Here is an 18,763-nt window from a genome sequence, read left to right on the forward strand (position 1 = left end):
AGCTCAAAATTATTAATATAATGATGACTTATAATAGAAAAATGTTTCAGCAGCGTAACAAATTAACGATGAAATAAGTTCCATTTGACTAGCTAGGTACATGCCATGATTTTAATCAATCCAACAACATAAAATGTAAGAAAATCTTGAACTGGCCCATAATCCATTAGTGTGAATTTGTGAAAGGTAAAAGAAAATTGTGTGAATTTTGTTCAGTGAGAAGAAAACTAATGCATAAACTACCGGTATAACTAGGGCTACCAAAAAAATTTGTAGTTCGTAATTCGATTGACTTCGTTTCAAAAAATTTGTAGTTCGCAATTAATTTGATTAAACAAATCAAATCAGTTTGTTTCGAATCTCATTCAAACTCAAACTCAAACTGGAATAAGTTTGATTCGTTGCCACCCCTACTATTGTATGTGATATATCAGATACACTTCAAAAAGAATAACAAATGAGTAGTAGTTAAATATATCAATTTTCTAAGTGTGCACTAATATTTAAATCTGCATATAACTGTTAGTAAAGATTCATCAGTAAAATCAATAATCAAATTTTAAATCAGAGAAATAGAAGGAAGAATTAAGACAAGCCTGAAACTGTAGCTGTGTGATTGTGTTGCGACTGTCCTAAAACTATATGAAATCAATAATCAAATTTAATGTATTGCTTAATAAGTTGTTGGAATGACAAGCTGACACGTGTAGTTGGTGCCACACCAGATCTAGAGGAGAAAATCAAGAAGGTGAATTCGGCCAAAGATTTCCTGGAGATAATTCAAGATACTATGCTGCATTTATGGGATCTACCAAATATTGCTAGCTGGAGATTTATTTCCTGATTGTGTGATTTGTTTCTTGATTGTGTGCACATGATTTCCTTCCTTTTGTATGCGTGTACAGCCCTATAAGTTCAGCCTCTCCAAACCAGAAAATTAAGAGAGAAAAATAATTATTTTGAAGTGTTGTGTGTAGGGGTGTTCAAACGGTCGGTTCGGTTTAAACCGAACTAAAATAATCAAACCGAACTTAAAACCGAAGTTTGAAAATCCAACCGAACCGACCGAACTAAAATAGCAAACCGAATTAAAACCGAACCATTTAAACCGATTTAAACTTCAGTTTGTTCGGTTGAACCGAACTTTCTCAAAAATCAAAACTCAATACATCTATAATACTCAATTTAAACTTTGGTTTTGATTAATGAACCAATTTAAACTTCGGTTTTGATTAATGAACCAAAATAATACTAGAAGTCTTGACCCTATCAATAAAATCGGTCGGTTCGGTTTAATCGGTTTTGAAAAATCAAAACCGAACCGAACCATTTAAACCGAACTAAGTCACAAAATCAACCGAACCGAACCAATTCAACCGAACAACCAAACCATTTAAACCGAATCTTACCGGTTCGGTTCAAAACCAAATAAACCGAACCATTTGAACACCCCTAGTTGTGTGTGTTGTAACAAAACTATCTTGAGATGAAATAAATATTGAGAGGGTGTGTGTGTCGTGGAGTGCGCTATAGGTGATACCACGTTAAAATCTCTGTGTTCGTTTGATTCTCTTTTCTGTGATGCTGCTATGATATTTTTGTCATGGTATCAGAGCAGGCGTGACCTGGTGGTATAACTTGAGAAATTGAAGTCCTTCTTGTCCCCTCTTCGATTTCTCAAATTATAACGCTCTAAGGAGTTACCCTGATGCTGTTGTTTTCCGCTGTTGATTTTTCCAAAACTCCTAGCAGCATACTCAATCTCTGTCATCATAAATAATGGCAGAGGTACCTCCTGAAAACCCTATCAAAACTATTGAAGTAGGAGAGACTTCAAATATCGCTGCTCTCCTAGAAAAGTTAACCCAACTCATCATCCTACAACAATCATCTCCTAACACCACACCATCACCCGAAGGATCTGCACCACCTATTTCCGTGAAACTAGATGGTACCAATTATGGGTTGTGGTCCCAGGTGGTAGAAATGTACATCAAAGGACGGGATAAGTTGAGACACATCACTGGGGTCCCTGGTCAACCGCTGCCAGCAGATCCTCTATTTCGAAAGTGGAGTATTGATGACTCAATTGTGAAGGGATGGCTAATTAATTCACTTGAACCGAGGCTAATTGGCAACTTCATCCGCTTTCCGACTGCAAAAGATGTGTGGGACACAATAGCTACTACATTCTTCGACGGCAACGATGCATCTCTAGTGTATGATTTAAACAAGAGAGTTGCAAAACTCAAGCAAGAGGGTAAACCGGTTGAAGAATATTACAGCAAGTTGCAAACTCTTTGGCGAGAGATTGACTTTCGACGCCCGAATCCAATGGAGCACACCAGCGACATAGAAAAGTTTAACTCTTATGTTCAAGAAAATAGAGTATACACCTTTCTAGACGGGCTTGACGATCGTCTCGACAATGTGAGAGCAGATGTCCTTCAAATGAATTCGTTCCCTACTGTCGAGCAGGCTTTTGCGCGGGTTCGAAGGGAAGAAATGCACCAGGTGGTGATGATGAAGGGAGATGAAGTAGGAAACAATCCGATGGCCTTGGTGTCTCGTGGGTATAAGCCGGCTGAGGTAAATCTGACTTTCACTAAACCTGGACCGAACCAAGAAAGAACTCAAACTAAATATAGTTGTACTCATTGTGGGGGTTCAAAACATACTAGAGAAAATTGTTTTAAGTTGATTGGTTATCCTGAATGGTGGAAAGACCAGAAAAAATGGAAACAAGATGGTCCAAAAGGGCGTGCAGCTATTGTCATGACTGGACCAGCAGAATCGAACCAGAAAGGCAGCAAGTTCGGGTCTGATCAGCTGATCAAACAGACCCAAACCAGCTCGGGTCAAGCCTCTGACTCGGGTCAGATTAATGGAGCAGCGCATGCCACAACTACAGTACCTTCGGACCGGTTAGTTTTGGGTTCTAACTCTGGGATAGCAGGTAAGCAATTGGCTCAAGGTAATATTTCAATCTCTGAAAATAATTGTGATGTCCAAAACGTGCAAAATTGGGTGATTGATTCTGGAGCAACCGATCACATGACCTTTTCAGAAAAAGACTTTGTAAATATTATTGAACCAAGGAAGAATGGGATTCTGAATGCAAATGGCATTTCTTATCCCGTGAAAGGAATGGGTGATGCACCTATTTCTTCATCGTTAACTCTTAAAAATACCCTATTTGTTTCGTCTTTATCTACTAGACTGATATTGGTTGGTCAGATTACGGAATAATTGAATTGTGCAGTCCCAATGTTTCCTGATTTTTCTATCTTCCAGGATATCTTGACAAGGGAGATTATTGGGCGTGGTACTAAGCGGGGAGGATTGTATTACTTGGACAACTTGAAGTTGGGTCATACATGCATTGCAAGAAGTGAATCTGAGAGTTCGAAGGAAAAAGTGTGGTTATGGCATAGGAGACTAGGGCATCCCTCATTTGGGTATATGAGAAAGTTATCCCCTACTTTATTTTCAGGTTTAAATAATGAAGACTTTGTGTGTGAAACCTGTATTAAGGCCAAGAGCCACCGTGCAACTTATCATCCTAGCTTGAATAAAAGTTTTTTTTCCTTTTGATTTGGTTCATACCGATGTTTGGGGCCCTTCTCCAGTTGTATCCAAATCTGGTTATAGATGGTTCATTCTTTTTACTGATGATTGTACGCGTATGACATGGCTTTACCTTCTTAAGTCCAAAGATGAAGTACCCAAAGTTTTTCAAATTTTTTACAAGATGGTAAAAACACAATTTGAGAAAGAAATAAAGGTGGTTAGAAGTGATAATGGTAAGGAATACATTAACAAAAATTTACAAGATTTTTTTAAAGATAACGGAATAGTGCATGAAACCTCGTGTGTAGGAACACCACAACAAAATGGAATTGCAAAACGAAAAAATAGACATATTCTTGAAACCGCTAGATCACTTCTATTTGAAAATCATGTACCACAAGTTTTTTGGGATAATGCTGTGTCCACTGTTGTATATTTGATCAATCGTGCTCCTACAAAAACCAATGAATTCAAAACTCCGTTACAAAGGCTAGCTAATCATGTAAACATTCCTTCCGTTCTAAATATGCCTCCTAAAATATTTGGATGTATCGTGTATGTTCATGTTCAAAAGAAGTTTCGTTCCAAAGTTGAACCTTGTGCAGAAAAGTGTGTATTTTTGGGTTTTGGATCACACCAGAAAGGATATAAATGTTACAACTCGTCAACTAGAAAATTTTACACAACAATGAATGTAACCTTTATTGAAAATGAACCATTTTTTAAACACCAAGTTCCTGTTCAGGGGGAGATGGAGAGTGAACCCGAACTGCTATTTAGTAGTTTAGTTGGTTCAGCGGGCCCATTTTTTGAAACAGTTGATCCAAACCCAGCAGACTCGAACGTAGTAGACCCTAATGCCACAGTTGATCCGAACCCGGCAATCCCGAATACCATAGCTGATCTAAACTCAGCAGACCCGAGTGTTATAGCCGATCCGAACTCAGAAACCCGAGTTCAACAGACCCGAGCCTAGTCAGAGAAGGGTATGAGAATGTTGAAGAATCAGGAATCAATTTCTGGATAGAAATGGATGTGAGTAATGGAGGAGTAATACAATCCAAACTGCAACCACATGGCTCAGAGTCTCCCAGGGATATTCATGAGGTAAGTTCACAGAACCCAAATTTTGTTATACAATCTAAATTACCACCAAGAACCAATCGAGGTAAACCACCAAAACGGTACATCCCTGAAGATGGAACAAGTAAAGAAATAAACTACCCTATTGCAAATTACACAACAACTGACCAACTAGCTGAACCCTTGAGAAGTTTTGCACATCAAGTCTCGTCAGAAGTTGTACCAGAAAGGGTAGAGGAAGCTATTAAAGATCCAAAATGGGTAAAAGCAATGGAAACTGAAATGGATGCACTTGAGAAAAACCAAACTTGGAAGATAGTGGATTTACCCAAGGGAAAGAAAACTGTAGGGTGTAAATGGGTCTATTCTATAAAATACAATGTAGAAGGAAAAATTGAGAGGTATAAAGCACGCCTCGTTGCCAAAGGATATACTCAGACTTATGGAATTGATTTCCAAGAAACTTTCTCACCTGTTGCAAAACTAAATACTGTGCGAGTCCTCTTATCCCTTGCAGCAAATTTTGATTGGCCACTACACCAATTTGATGTGAAGAATGCCTTTTTACATGGTGACCTAAAAGAAGAGATCTATATGGATCTTCCACCCGGGTACTAATGTTCCGAAACAAAGCGAAAGGTGTGCAAATTAGAGAGGTCCTTGTATGGCCTGAAACAATCTCCTAGAGCATGGTTTGGCAAGTTCTGTAGCGCAATGAAGGGGTATGAGTATGACCAAAGCAACTCCGATCACACCCTGTTCTTCAAACGGAATCAAGGTAAACTCACAGTACTAATCATATATGTGGATGATATGATTATTACAGGTAATGATCATGAGGAGATCAAATTGCTAACAACAAAACTGTCTAAAGAGTTTGAGATGAAAAATTTGGGTGGCTTGAAATACTTCCTAGGGATTGAAGTAGCTCGAAGTAGCAAAGATATTTTTCTTTCTCAAAGAAATTACATTATTGACTTACTTGCCGAGGTTGGGATGCTAGAATGTAAACCAGCTAACACACCCATGATACAAAATCACAAATTGGGGTTAGACCCGAATCAGAGTCCAGTAAACAGGGAAAGGTACCAAAGGTTAGTTGGAAAATTGATTTATTTATCTCATACTAGACCTGACATAACTTATGCAGTGAGTGTTGTTAGCCAATTCATGCACTCTCCAAGTGAAGAACACATGGAGGCGGTAATGAGAATTCTTAGGTACCTAAAAGGCGCTCCAGGAAGAGGGATAATGTTTAAGAAACATGGACATCTCGAAATAGCTGGTTATACTGATGCAGACTGGGCAGGAAGTGTGAGTGATCGCAAGTCAACAGCAGGTTACTTCACATTCGTGGGGGGAAATCTAGTTACTTGGAGAAGCAAGAAACAAAATGTGGTAACCTTGTCTAGTGCAGAAGCGGAGTTTAGGGGAATGGTAAAAGGTATTTGTGAATTATTGTGGTTATACTGATGCAGACTGGGCAGGAAGTGTGAGTGATCGCAAGTCAACAGCAGGTTACTTCACATTCGTGGGGGGAAATCTAGTTACTTGGAGAAGCAAGAAACAAAATGTGGTAACTTTGTCTAGTGCAGAAGCGGAGTTTAGGGGAATGGTAAAAGGTATTTGTGAATTATTATGGTTACGAAAACTTTTAACCGAACTAGGTTTTGAACCAACCAGTGAAATGCAATTGTTTTGTGATAACAAGGCTGCAATAGACATTTCCCATAACCCGGTACAGCATGACAGAACGAAACACATTGAAATAGATAGACACTTTATCAGAGAGAAAATAGACTCAAAGATTATTAAAATTCCGTTTGTAAGATCAGGTGAGCAGTTAGCGGACATGCTAACCAAAGCTGTGTCAAGCAAGGTGTTTAATGAGTCTCTTCTCAAACTAGGTATGATTGATATCTACGTGCCAACTTGAGGGGGATGTTGGAATGATAAGCTGACACGTGTAGTTGGTGCCACACCAGATCTAGAGGAGAAAATCAAGAAGGTAAATTCGGCCAAAGATTTCCTGGAGATAATTCAAGATACTATGCTACATTTATGGGATCTACCAAATATTGCTAGCTGGAGATTTATTTCCTGATTGTGTGATTTGTTTCTTGATTGTGTGCACATGATTTCCTTCCTTTTGTATGCGTGTACAGCCCTATAAGTTCGGCCTCTCCAAACCAGAAAATTAAGAGAGAAAAATAATTATTTTGAAGTGTTGTGTGTGTTGTAACAAAACTATCTTGAGATGAAATAAAATATTGAGAGGGTGTGTGTGTCGTGGAGTGCGCTATAGGCGATACCACGTTAAAATCTTTGTGTTCGTTTGATTCTCTTTTTTGTGATGCTACTATGATATTTTTGTCATAAGTAATACAACAAGATGAAATATTCCTCCTCTAGCTAGCTTCTCTTTTCGAAGATACTAGGAAATGGAAATCCTTGTAATTACGTTAACATCCAAAAAGAAAATTAAATAGAAATACTCGTGCATGCAAGTCTATATATTTATAGGGGTAAACCGTAAACGTTTACCTATTCAATGTAATAAGCAGGGTTACAATCAACAAATTAATAAGAATAATCACTTTTCTTTTCCAATAATGAATTTATTGTCTAGAGAAAGAATAAACCAATATATCAATGATAACGCCATGAATGAACTCCAACATCCTTCTCCTTTTGTCTATCCTTTATAGGTGCCACCGCAAGCTAGCTAGTCTATCCCAATTGGCACTCTAGCGGTAGCCCGTCAGGCCACCTATTATAATCGGTGCAGTAGTCGTACAACTTGAAATTGTCATGAACCCATTTCATCTTCTCCTGTTGCGATTCATCGAGCATCTTGTCAAGCCAGGAGTAGTCACCTTCATCAGGCAGGTTGCACACCATGGAGGCCTTTTGAGGCACGCATGCTTGCGGGTTGAAATTCTGATAGTGCACAGTGAAGGGGGCCTGGCTCCAATCTGTCTTATCGCGGCCGCCCCTCGTGGCCCACCCATCGCCGTCCCAGATGCTGCCGTAAACATTCATTGGTTGTCTGTCGGGAAAGAACAGCCCGTTGTCCTCATGATTCTTGTAGTCCCTTAACGGTATATCATCCACCAAAAATCTGAAAATTAAAATAGCATTTGAGACTTGTTAGGTTATATATATGGATATAGCTCAGTATTATAATTGCAAGTTAGACTACCGATTACCGTGTATGAGACCAATGGCTGGCATATACTTGTATTCATATATAGCAATCAAGTGCAATGCGAATTTATTAAGCCTATTAAAAATATATATATATATTAAGCCTAGAGAATTCAGGATTAAATTCAACGCAATCTTATTTATAACTAAAAACATTGAGACCCGCAAGTAGGGATGAAATAATATCTGATTCGTATTTAATTTTTTGAAAAAATAAATATCAATATATGATATTTAAATATTTGTGTATATTTAAATTATCCTTATATATAGGGTCTGTCTAAATTGCTGCTGGCAGCAGTTCTGCCCAGGTGCTGCCGGGGCTTTTTTTAGCCGTGTGATGTCCAAACAACAAATCCAAACCGTTAGATGTTTAATCTATAATATAATCTACTTGGAGACCAAATTTTACATTTTTTGGAATTTTTTTACTATTTATTAAGCTGGTTTGAAAACCGCTGATTTCAGTAATTTTCTGCAGCATTGAAATCAGCGGTTTTCAAACCAGCTTAATAAATAGTAAAAAAATTCCAAAAAATGTAAAATTTGGTCTCCAAGTAGATTATATTATAGATTAAACATCTAACGGTTTGGATTTGTTGTTTGGACATCACACGGCTAAAAAATGCCCCGGCAGCACCTGGGCAGAACTGCTGCCAGCAGCAATTTAGCCACAGCCTTATATATATATATATATATATGAGTAAAGCTAGGGTGTGATGTGCTCACCAAGAGAATTTGGTGAGCACAACTCCAAAAGTTCATCGGATTGACTTCAAACGCCGAATCCAAACGTTGAAATCTATGTGCTTCATGAGTGATGCATGTGCATGCAAAATTTTGAAAGTTTCGAGTTCATTTGCTACACGGTCAAGCGGTCAAAGAAATAAACATTTTATTAAGTTAATTTATAAGTTGTTTTATATAGTCAATTTTTATTATTTCTTTGACCGCTTGATCGTGTAGCAAATGAACTCAAAACTTTCAAAATTTTGCATGCACATGCATCACTCATGAAGCACATGGATTTCAACAGTTTGGATTTACCGTTTGAAGTCGATCCGATGAACTTTTGGAGTTGTGCTCACCAAACTCTCTTGGTGAGCACATCACACCCTAGCTTTACTCATGTATATATATACTAGTAATCGTGCCCGTACACAGCAACGGGAGCAAATTATGTAGTAGAAAACATTAAGCTCCTTAATAAGGAAGAGAGATAATTTAAATCAAATTTGTAGAGAAAAATAGTTAAATACTATATTTATCTACAAGATAACACATGTGAACTCTAGTGTAGTGGTAAGAATTTTGGCACCAACAGAACCTAACTGGGTTCAAATCACGCCTTCAACAGAAAAAAAGAAAAAGGGTGCGCGGTGCACATGAGATCATATGCGGCGCGACCAATGCATACTTAAGTGTTGAAGCTCATAATTTGGAAAATTCATCTATGTGCGATCTGGAAACTCAACGGCTAAGCATCATTTCAAAAAAAAACCAGTAAATCAAGACCCTTGTAGGATCTAGACATTAAGCTCCTTAATAAGGAGGATATATATATATAATATATATATATATATATATATATATATAGAGAGAGAGAGAGAGAGAGAGAGAGAGATGGGCTATGGTGCATTGCAATGCATGGAGGGGTTTGTGCATTGGACCATAAATCTAAAATTCAAAATCCAAATGACCGATCCAAACCGTTCATCTTGTTCTCCATATTAATATGTGCTTGGAGACCAAATTTTATATTTTTCTGAATTTTTTTACTATTTATTAAGTATTTTACAAAATTGTTGATCCAACGGTGGCTTAACAAAACAGTAAAATCAGCAGCCACCATTGGATCAACAATTTTGTAAAATACTTAATAAATAGTAAAAAAATTCAGAAAAATATATAATTTGGTCTCCAAGCACATATTAATATGGAGAACAAGATGAACGGTTTGGATCGGCCATTTGGATTTTGAATTTTAGATTTATGGTCCAATGCACAAACCCCTTCATGCATTGCAATGCACCATAGCCCATCTCTCTCTCTCTCTCTCTCTATATATATATATATATAGGAGGGATTGAGTTACAACAAATTACCATAACTATTTTTTACATTTTTAAAGTTCAAATTGTTGATCCAAACCGTTAGATGTGATCTCCATAATAAAATGTGCTTGGAGACCAAATTTTACATTTTTTGAAACTTTTTTACTATTTATTAAGATGGGTACAAAATTCAAAGGTCTGAATCTGACTAGTTTTTGTACCCATCTTAATAAATAGTAAAAAAGTTTCAAAAAATGTAAAATTTGGTCTCCAAGCACATTTTATTATGGAGATCACATCTAACAGTTTGGATCAACAATTTGAATTTTTAAAATGTAGAAAATGATTGTGGTAACTTGTTGTAACTCAAAAATTATTGTAACTTATATATATATCGAACTTGCTACGGTGCTACGTGTAGCATAAAGGCCCTCCGTGCAACGGCTCAATATTCAACTTTTCAAAATTCTAACGGTCAATCCGAACCGTTCATCTTTTTCTCCATATTAATATATATTTGGAGACCAAATTTTACATTTTTTTGGAATTTTTTTACTATTTTTTTAGATTTATTGAAAATCGTTGTTTTTCTACATTTTCAAAGTCTCAATCGTCGATCCAAACCGTTAGATGTGATCTCTATAATAAAATGTGCTTGGAGACCAAATTTTACATTTTTTTTAATTTTTTTACTATTTATTAAGATGGGCACAAAAACTAGTCAAATTCAGACCATTGAATTTTGTACTCATCTTAATAAATAGTAAAAAATTCAAAAAAATGTAAAATTTGATATGGAAGCACATTTTATTGTGGAGATCACTTCTAACGGTTTGGATCGACAATTTGGACTTTAAAAATGTAGAAAATGGTTGTGGTAACTTGTTGTAACTCAAAAATTATTGTAACTTGATCCCTCCTCATATATATATATATATAGAGAGAGAGAGAGGAGGGATCCAATTACACCCTTTCTTGGTGACACCAAATTACACCCTATGTTTACAAAGTCCAAACAGTCTATCCAAACCGTTCAACTTGATGGATATGTTAAAATGTGCTTGCAGATCAAAAATTCAACGGTCTGAATATAACTATTTTGTTAAATACTTAATAAATAGTAAAAAAAATTCCAAAAAATATAAAATTTGATCTACAAGCACATTTTAACATATCCATTATATTGAACGGTTTGGATCGACTGTTTGGAATTTGAAAACTTTGAAAATGGAGAGTGTTATTTGGTGTCACAAAAAAAAGGGTGTAAATGGATCCCTCCATATATATATATATATATATATATATATATATATGAGGAGGGATCAAGTTACAACATTTTTTGAGTTACAACAAGTTACAACAAGCTTTTTCTACATTTTGAAAGTCCAAATCGTCAATCCAAACCATTAAATGTGATCTCTACAATAAAATGTGCTTGGAGACCAAATTTTATATTTTTTGAATTTTTTTTACTATTTATTAAGACGGGTACAAAATTCAATGGTCTGAATTTGACTAGTTTTTATACCCATCTTAATAAATAGTAAAAAAATTTCAAAAAATGTAAAATTTAGTCTCCAAGCACATTTTATTGTAGAGATCACATCTAACGGTTTGGATCGACGATTTGGACTTCGAAAATGTAGATAATGCTTGTTGTAACTTGATCCCTCCTCTATATATATATATAGAGAGAGAGAGAGAGAGTAAGGCTTGGGTGCTATGGATAGCATAGAGGGCTACGGTGCTACGGCTCAATATTCGAGTTTTAAAAATTCTAACGGTCGATCCGAACCGTTCAACTTGTTCTCCATATTAATATGTGTTTGGAGACTAAATTTTATATTTTTTGGAAATTTTTTGCTATTTTTTAAGATAGGTACAAAATCACTGTTTTTGAACCGTTCAAAAAATAGTGATTTTCTACCCATCTTAAAAAATAGTAAAAAAAATTCATCCCTAACTATATTTTAATATGGATATCATGTTGAACGGTTCGGATCGATAATTTGGACTTTGAATATGAAAAAAATGAAGATATAAAATATGAGGTATAAAAAAAATGAGGCATTGGAACCTTACTATATATATATATATATATATATATAGAGTACGGCTAACGCGCTTCCTCTAGCATATGGGCCGAAATGCTTCCGGTGGAAATTTGAAATTTCAAAATCCAAAAAGTCAATCTGAACCGTTCATCTTCTTCTCCATATTAATATCTGCTTGGGGACCAAATTTTACATTTTTTTGAAATTTTTTACTATTTATTAAGCCACTTTGAAAATCGCTGATCCAATGGTTTTACTGTTTTGTTAAGCCACCGTTGGATCAGCGATTTTCAAAGTGGCTTAATAAATAGTAAAAAATTTCAGAAAAATGTAAAATTTGGTCTCCAAGCAGATATTAATATGGAGAAGGAGATGAACGGTTCAGATCGACTTTTTGGATTTTGAAATTTCAAATTTCCACCGGAAGCATTTCGGCCCATATGCTAGAGGAAGCGCGTTAGCCGTACTCTATATATATATATATATATATATATATATATATATATATATATATTATTGAGTTGAGAAAGATAATATCGAGTTGAGAACTGAGCTCATGCTCAACTCGTTAAATGCTCGAGTTGACTCGTACTCATTAAGCGACTCGTTAAGATATCAAGTTTGTCAGTAATTTTGAATTTTGTTTAGAGTTTTTTTGTTGTTTCAGAACTAGACAAATTGATAAATTATAGCTAATTTATCCAATAAAAAATATTGACATATTGACTTGCGGATAATATTGTACAATCAGACTCGAGCATCACAATTACCTGTTATCAGTGTCTTATATATAAGTATCCAAATGAAACAAATATTTGCATATTATATTGAATTTGTTTTTGTTCATCAGCCCAAACATTGTGTCTTAATGTTGCAATATACACAACATGCTTTATACATAATTAATGAAACTATTTGATATTGGATGTGACATGATTTCATATAACTCACACTACAGCAAAACATATTTTCTGCGACCGGTATCAGCGACCGGTGCTGACGCCGGTCGCAGATAATCTATTTTTCAAATAAAAAAAATGAAATTTTATTTTGTCAGGCAACCACGACTATCAGCGACCGGGAATGATACCGGTCGCAGAAATTTTTTTTTTTTTTTTGATATCGCTGAAAATTAAAAAAGCGGCTAATGAAAAATAAAATGCGCACCACCCCCTCCGCCAAAATCAAAACGCAGCTCTCCGCCCTGATGCTAGGGTTCTGGTGCCAAGTGCCGCGCGCCTCCATCTCCTCCTCTCTCCTCCGCGCGCCTCCATCTCCTCCTCTCTCTTTCACGCGCCTCCATCTCCGCTCACCTCCATCTCCTCCTCTCTCCTCCGCGCACCTCAATCTCCTCTGTCAGCTACGGCTCAAGACAAGATGGCGAGGTTTCTCAAGCACCGCAATCGTGTGATTTTCGCTCGTCTCTTCTTAGGTACTTTTCCTTTTCTTTTTGTTTCTTTCTCTTTTGTCACCCGATTTAGGGTTTTGTTGATTTGCTCAAAAAATATGTGGAATCTAAAGCCAAATTTTGTCTCAAAATATGAGCTGAAATGTTGCTTAAAAATATCTTAACTTTATTTTCAGATTAACGAGACAGAAACTAGAAATTTGTGACTCATGTCAAAGTATGGAGCAAACTGGTACAATTTTAGTACCAAATGTAATTTTTAAACTTGAGAGATGAAAACAGGAAAGTAGATGATTTACTTAATTTCAATTTTGTCTAATTTACTTTCAAGTATATTCATACTCAAATGTTTCAATTTAGTATGCCGCTTTCCTATGGGAAAAAGTTGAAAAAATAGGAAAGTGAAAAGCATCTAGAGTTACTAATATGATTTTACATCTTTCCTCTAGTAAGAATTAAATAGATTACTGCTTCTTTCTAACCAAGTGCTTCATTTTTAACTTTTATCTTTCAATTAATTATATAATTTGAGGTTAAATAGTTGGTTGTCATGTGCTTTAAGATCTTTGGGCATCCTCACTGTCATATTCTGACACACATTCTTCAACTTGCTCATATTTTCCATGGATAGGATTCAATCTTATTGGCTGTGCAAGAAGTGAGAATTAAGCTTGTATGTGTTCTATTTCGGTGTATTTGACTGTTCTCTGCCGCAAGAAAGAAGCAATTCTTGTAAATGTTTTTCACTTTTTATTCTTTTGGTTTTGTTAGAGGATGCATTTACATCTTGTGTGTAGGCTCATTCCAAGCAGACATTGGTTTACTAAAGGAAACAAAATGATCCAGTATTATTGAATTTGGTTTTACCCCAAGAAAGTTCAATTAATTTCCATCTCATTTCCTTGTTTTGTACATACTTTGATCAAAGTTTATTTTCAGTTTGGTCCATACTAAAATATCTTAACTTTATTTTCAGATTAACTTTATTTTCGGATTAACGAGGCAGAAACTAGAAATTTGCTTCATGCAAGAAGGATTCAGGAGCTCGAATTGCAACTGGAGAAGGCCAAAAGGTGAATTGCAGGTTGATTATTACTTTTTCTTTTTCTTTTTCTTTTTTGGCAAAAGACCCTTTATTTATTGTAATAAAGTGGTTGATTATTACTTTAGCATATTTATATGTGGTATTGCAGGTTGGTGCTGTTGTGGTAGGATTTGACCATTAATTTAACTACTACAAAATTCAGTAAGCTCTTTACCCTTTGCAATTTTGCTTATTTGTACTTGCTTATTTGTAGATTGGTATTTTCATTTGTAGATTGCTCATGAGATAACTTCTGTTGAAAACTAGCAAATTAGAGAACATAAACTCTGATTCTGGTAAAATAAATAGGACAGATAGATAGAGGATTTAATTTCATGCAGTTTAGGCTTTAATTTTGATCAATTTGGATTTTTTTGCTATTTTTAATGAATTTTTGAAGTTCAGCCTTCGAAATGGGAAAAAACAGCAAAAATGACAGCACTGTTCCCAGTTTACCCCTGTGTTTAGGCTACTGTTTGGTATAGTTAGGGAGCCCCAAAATTTATGAAAAATTACCAGCATATAGAACACCATGTCTTGAGAATTTTCATATAAAGAACATTAAATTTGGCTTAGTAAAACTCTTGGAATGAATTTCTAAAGTTGGCTACGATCTTTTCTTGACCTCCTGTGACAGATCAGCCAGTGCAGGCTGATCAAAAGTCTAAATCCAAAATCCACTTACACAGTTAGATAGAGGACAGAAAAACAAGTGGTTTAGAGCCAAAGTTTTCTCCATTTGGATTTTTCTGCTATTTTCTAACCATTTTCAAAGTTAAGACTTTTCAAAAATATGAAAACAGCATATTATACAGAATTTAGCATGATGTAACAGATATAATTGCATCTTTTTTCAGACAGATCACCTACAGCTTGTCAACAAGAACCTTCATGACCAGGTTATCAATTAATTCTAGGTCACAAGAAGATTTTAGTGTTTGTGGATTAGCTCATGTAATTAGTATTGTCAAAATGTGATATTATGTTTGATCGATTTTGTTTGATTTAGCATGATGTAATATACTCTTGCTTTGATCGATTTTGTTTGATTTGAATGTTGTTTATATTTTGTATGTTTAGATGTTGTTATTTATGTTTGATCGATGTGAATGTTTGGTATGTGTGGTACCAATTAAATGGGGGAAAGTAAATAACTAAAAAAAAACCCAAAAAAATTGACAGAAGGTTATCAGCGACCGGTTTTTTACTATCAGCGACCGTTTATTTCGTCGCAGATATGTTTTTCTGACGTCAGCAAAAATTAACAGCGACAGAAAACAATTGGTCGCAGAAAAAGTATCAGCGACCGGCTGATGTCATTCAGTGACTGGTGACGTCAGCAGAAGAGTATCTGCGACAAGGCTTTCAGCGACCGGGGTATCAGAGACCGGAATTGACTTTCTGAGACCGGAATGACTATCAGCGACCGGCGACGTGACTATCAGAGACCGGTTTAACCGGTCTCTGAAAGTCTTTGTTGCTGTAGTGTCAGTTCTTAATGAGCAAACATAGTCACAAAATTCGCGAATAATTTATTTCTTTTGTGATGGAGAACAGAACGTCGAATTATTCAGTTGACCAAAACTTTGACCGAATTATTCGTGAATTTTACGATTTTTTTCCAAATTTTATGAATTTTTCACGAATAATTTGTTTTTTTTTTCTTTTGCTTCTTTGTGGAACTGAGATCTCTGATTCGAATAATTTTCGAATCATACTTGAATTATTTTCGAATCACAAACTTTTGATCTCGCCGAACCAAATCTAAATAATTCATTTGTCACTATATGAGCGAGTTGAAGTATGCTAGTATTCAATTCATTGAATTAACTAACGAGTTAATAATAATCAAGTTATTAATGAATTTTTAGCGAAGAAGTTACTAACGAGTCACAGAGTTACGAGGTTTCTCACCCTAATCGATCTTTCTTTATTGAAAAGGTGCATGTTAGCATGAAATCCGGTGTTTTTATTAATTAGTGCCTCGTAAATTGTTGAATAGCGTACATTTATGATTTATAACAGCTAGCGCTACAATTACGACTTTATATATAATTATTTAGGGTTTAGTAAGTGAACTTACGCGATGTGACGAGCATTCCAAAGGAAGGTGTAATTGTGGAAGTCGGCAGTTGGGTCAAACCATAGGTAGAACTGCTGCTCTCTCTCCCCATATCCATGTGCAAATAGATTTGTGTGCAGTATGTACGGTTGTCCGCTAAGGTTCCCCAGAAACTCGAAGTCCACCTCATCATGCTGGGCTCCCTCAGATGATATCTACAAATTAATTAACCATGAAATTAGATAAATATATACTCATAGGGGCTTTCAAAAAATGTATATATATTTCTCGGAGTCCATACAGCAGCAATATTTATCTCTGACTTTACATAATTATATGATTATGCCCAAGTACGCTATACAAATAGCAGATAAATATTAATAATAGAGTTTGAGATCTAATTTTTCTAGTTATAAATATCTATGATTATGATATATATATATATATGATTATCATTAATTTCAGCCCTTCAAACTCGATGTTTCTATAATTTAATTAAGAAGAAAGTTATATTAATTTTAGCCTCTCTATTTTTTGCTTCATTTTGCCATTAATAACAGTAATTAATAAGATGGGGGTAGTGATAAAAGAAGTTCAAATTAACTTTCCCAATACATATACAAAAAGTTATATTGATATTACAAGAATATGTTTTATCCATGCGGATACTCTCATCACTAATGATGATATACAATCAGGAATTAATAACAGATTTTGTCAGCTTGCCCTCAGCATATATATAGTTCATAAAAATCTCTCTGTGTCAAAGAAAAATGCATTCCATTTAAACAGTAATATTATATATATATATATACTTACATAAAATGTAGATACAGTGCCAGCTGAATTTCCCTCGACAAGTTTTATTTGCATGTCTATCCGTCCAAATAAGTATGCATCTTTCGATTTAAAACCAGAGCCAGAACGGGTGTCAAGAGATAACCTCAGTTGTGTTCCATCGTCGCTTTGTTTTGCGTTACCACTGCCCCAAATCATTTCTGTTTCCTTGTCAAAGGTATCAGCAAAAGAGGGGTTTAAAAAGAGAGAGAAGAACACAAGTAGAGCACCAAATATTGATACAAGCTTTGGGGTAGAAGAGAAAGAAGCCATTATTTACTGGCTTCTTTCAGAACAGGCCAAAGGGACACCAAGGCTAGGGTTAAGGCGAATAGGTGTAAGAGGTGCATGAAGCTAACAATAAGAGGTTTATATAGTGATTGGTGACTTGGTGTGACTTGTGAGAGTAGTTTTTAGGCCTTTTTAGGGATAGACTTATTGAGCGAGTCAAGCTTAGGTTTAAAGGAATATATTATGGATTATCGCTACTCTGCATCGAAACCTAAATGTTATATATATGATTCAAAAGATGCCACACTATGTGAGGAACCACAAATATATGCTAAAATTTAGTTAATTAATATAGAAAAATCGGATTTCACTGACACCAAAACCCCGAATGATAAAGCCGTGCTTAATATCCAATACACAAAGTTAATGGAAATAATGTCCATTGTTCAAATTACCTAGTTAGATCAACCCCCAATCATGTGTTTTTAGTGCTGTTGAGATGTGTTTCTGATCAAGGAACAACGATTGTCACTATACTTTGATAGCCATGCACCACTAAGCATTTTTTTTTTTAAAAAGAAAAAGACAAATGGTACAATTTTGAACTGAAAAGATTTGTTTGAGAAAAAAAAAATTCAAAATATGTTTTCACTGTCAAGCAGAGAAATTTAAGGTCAAAACTGAGACATGCACTGGTTTAGTAAATGAATAAGGCGCAGCCTAAACATCTAATGCAACTCCCACGCATATGTATCGGAAGAGAGTTAGAGCTTCACAGGAAATCCAAGATAAAATTGAGAAATATTGTACCGGCCCCAAAGGAAAAGGGCTGGCCATGCCTGGCTCGTGGGCTTCTGATCGAGATTTCGTCAAACCTGCGATTGATTTAATTTTTTTAATCAAAATTTGGAGTGCAAATCTAGGAACTAGGAAGGCATCTAACTATGATAATTAGTTCACACACTTGTTTCATGATACTCCCACGTGATTTCATGCCACGTACGGCTTTAAGTGAATTAAGTCGGTTAATTAATTAGTATGTAGTTTGTAAGAAACAAGTGTCATTATGACTTGTGATCACTTGTAAATTATTTCTGGGACAACTGTATTATAATTTCAACAGTATCGCTATTATAAGATTATATTGTGAAATTTTTGAAATTTTTTTTTCTT

The 18,763-nt window shown here is 35.4% G+C and overlaps 1 protein-coding gene and 1 long non-coding RNA gene across 3 annotated transcripts; one reads left to right on the top strand and one right to left on the bottom strand.

Annotated features, from left to right (window-relative positions):
• Positions 1-7,151: 7,151 nt before the first annotated feature.
• Positions 7,152-17,703, bottom strand: LOC144565410 (putative xyloglucan endotransglucosylase/hydrolase protein 23). Its single transcript, XM_078315159.1, has 3 exons — positions 17,342-17,703; positions 16,544-16,737; positions 7,152-7,774 (listed from the first exon to the last, which is right to left on the bottom strand). The coding sequence occupies exons 1-3, from the start codon at positions 17,630-17,632 to the stop codon at positions 7,384-7,386; spliced, it is 876 nt and encodes a 291-aa protein (XP_078171285.1). The 5' UTR covers positions 17,633-17,703; the 3' UTR covers positions 7,152-7,383.
• Positions 13,145-15,533, top strand: LOC144565411 (uncharacterized). 2 transcript variants are annotated; one of them, XR_013514890.1, is made up of 5 exons: positions 13,145-13,400; positions 13,553-14,108; positions 14,353-14,460; positions 14,570-14,622; positions 15,318-15,533. It is a non-coding gene; the product is annotated as an uncharacterized LOC144565411 (long non-coding RNA). The 2 variants fall into 2 exon arrangements; XR_013514889.1 differs by having other exon boundaries at positions 14,008-14,108.
• Positions 17,704-18,763: the final 1,060 nt, after the last annotated feature.

This window comes from Carex rostrata, chromosome 14 (assembly GCF_964058835.1).
Source record: "Carex rostrata chromosome 14, lpCarRost1.2, whole genome shotgun sequence".
Classification (NCBI taxonomy): Eukaryota; Viridiplantae; Streptophyta; class Magnoliopsida; order Poales; family Cyperaceae; genus Carex; species Carex rostrata.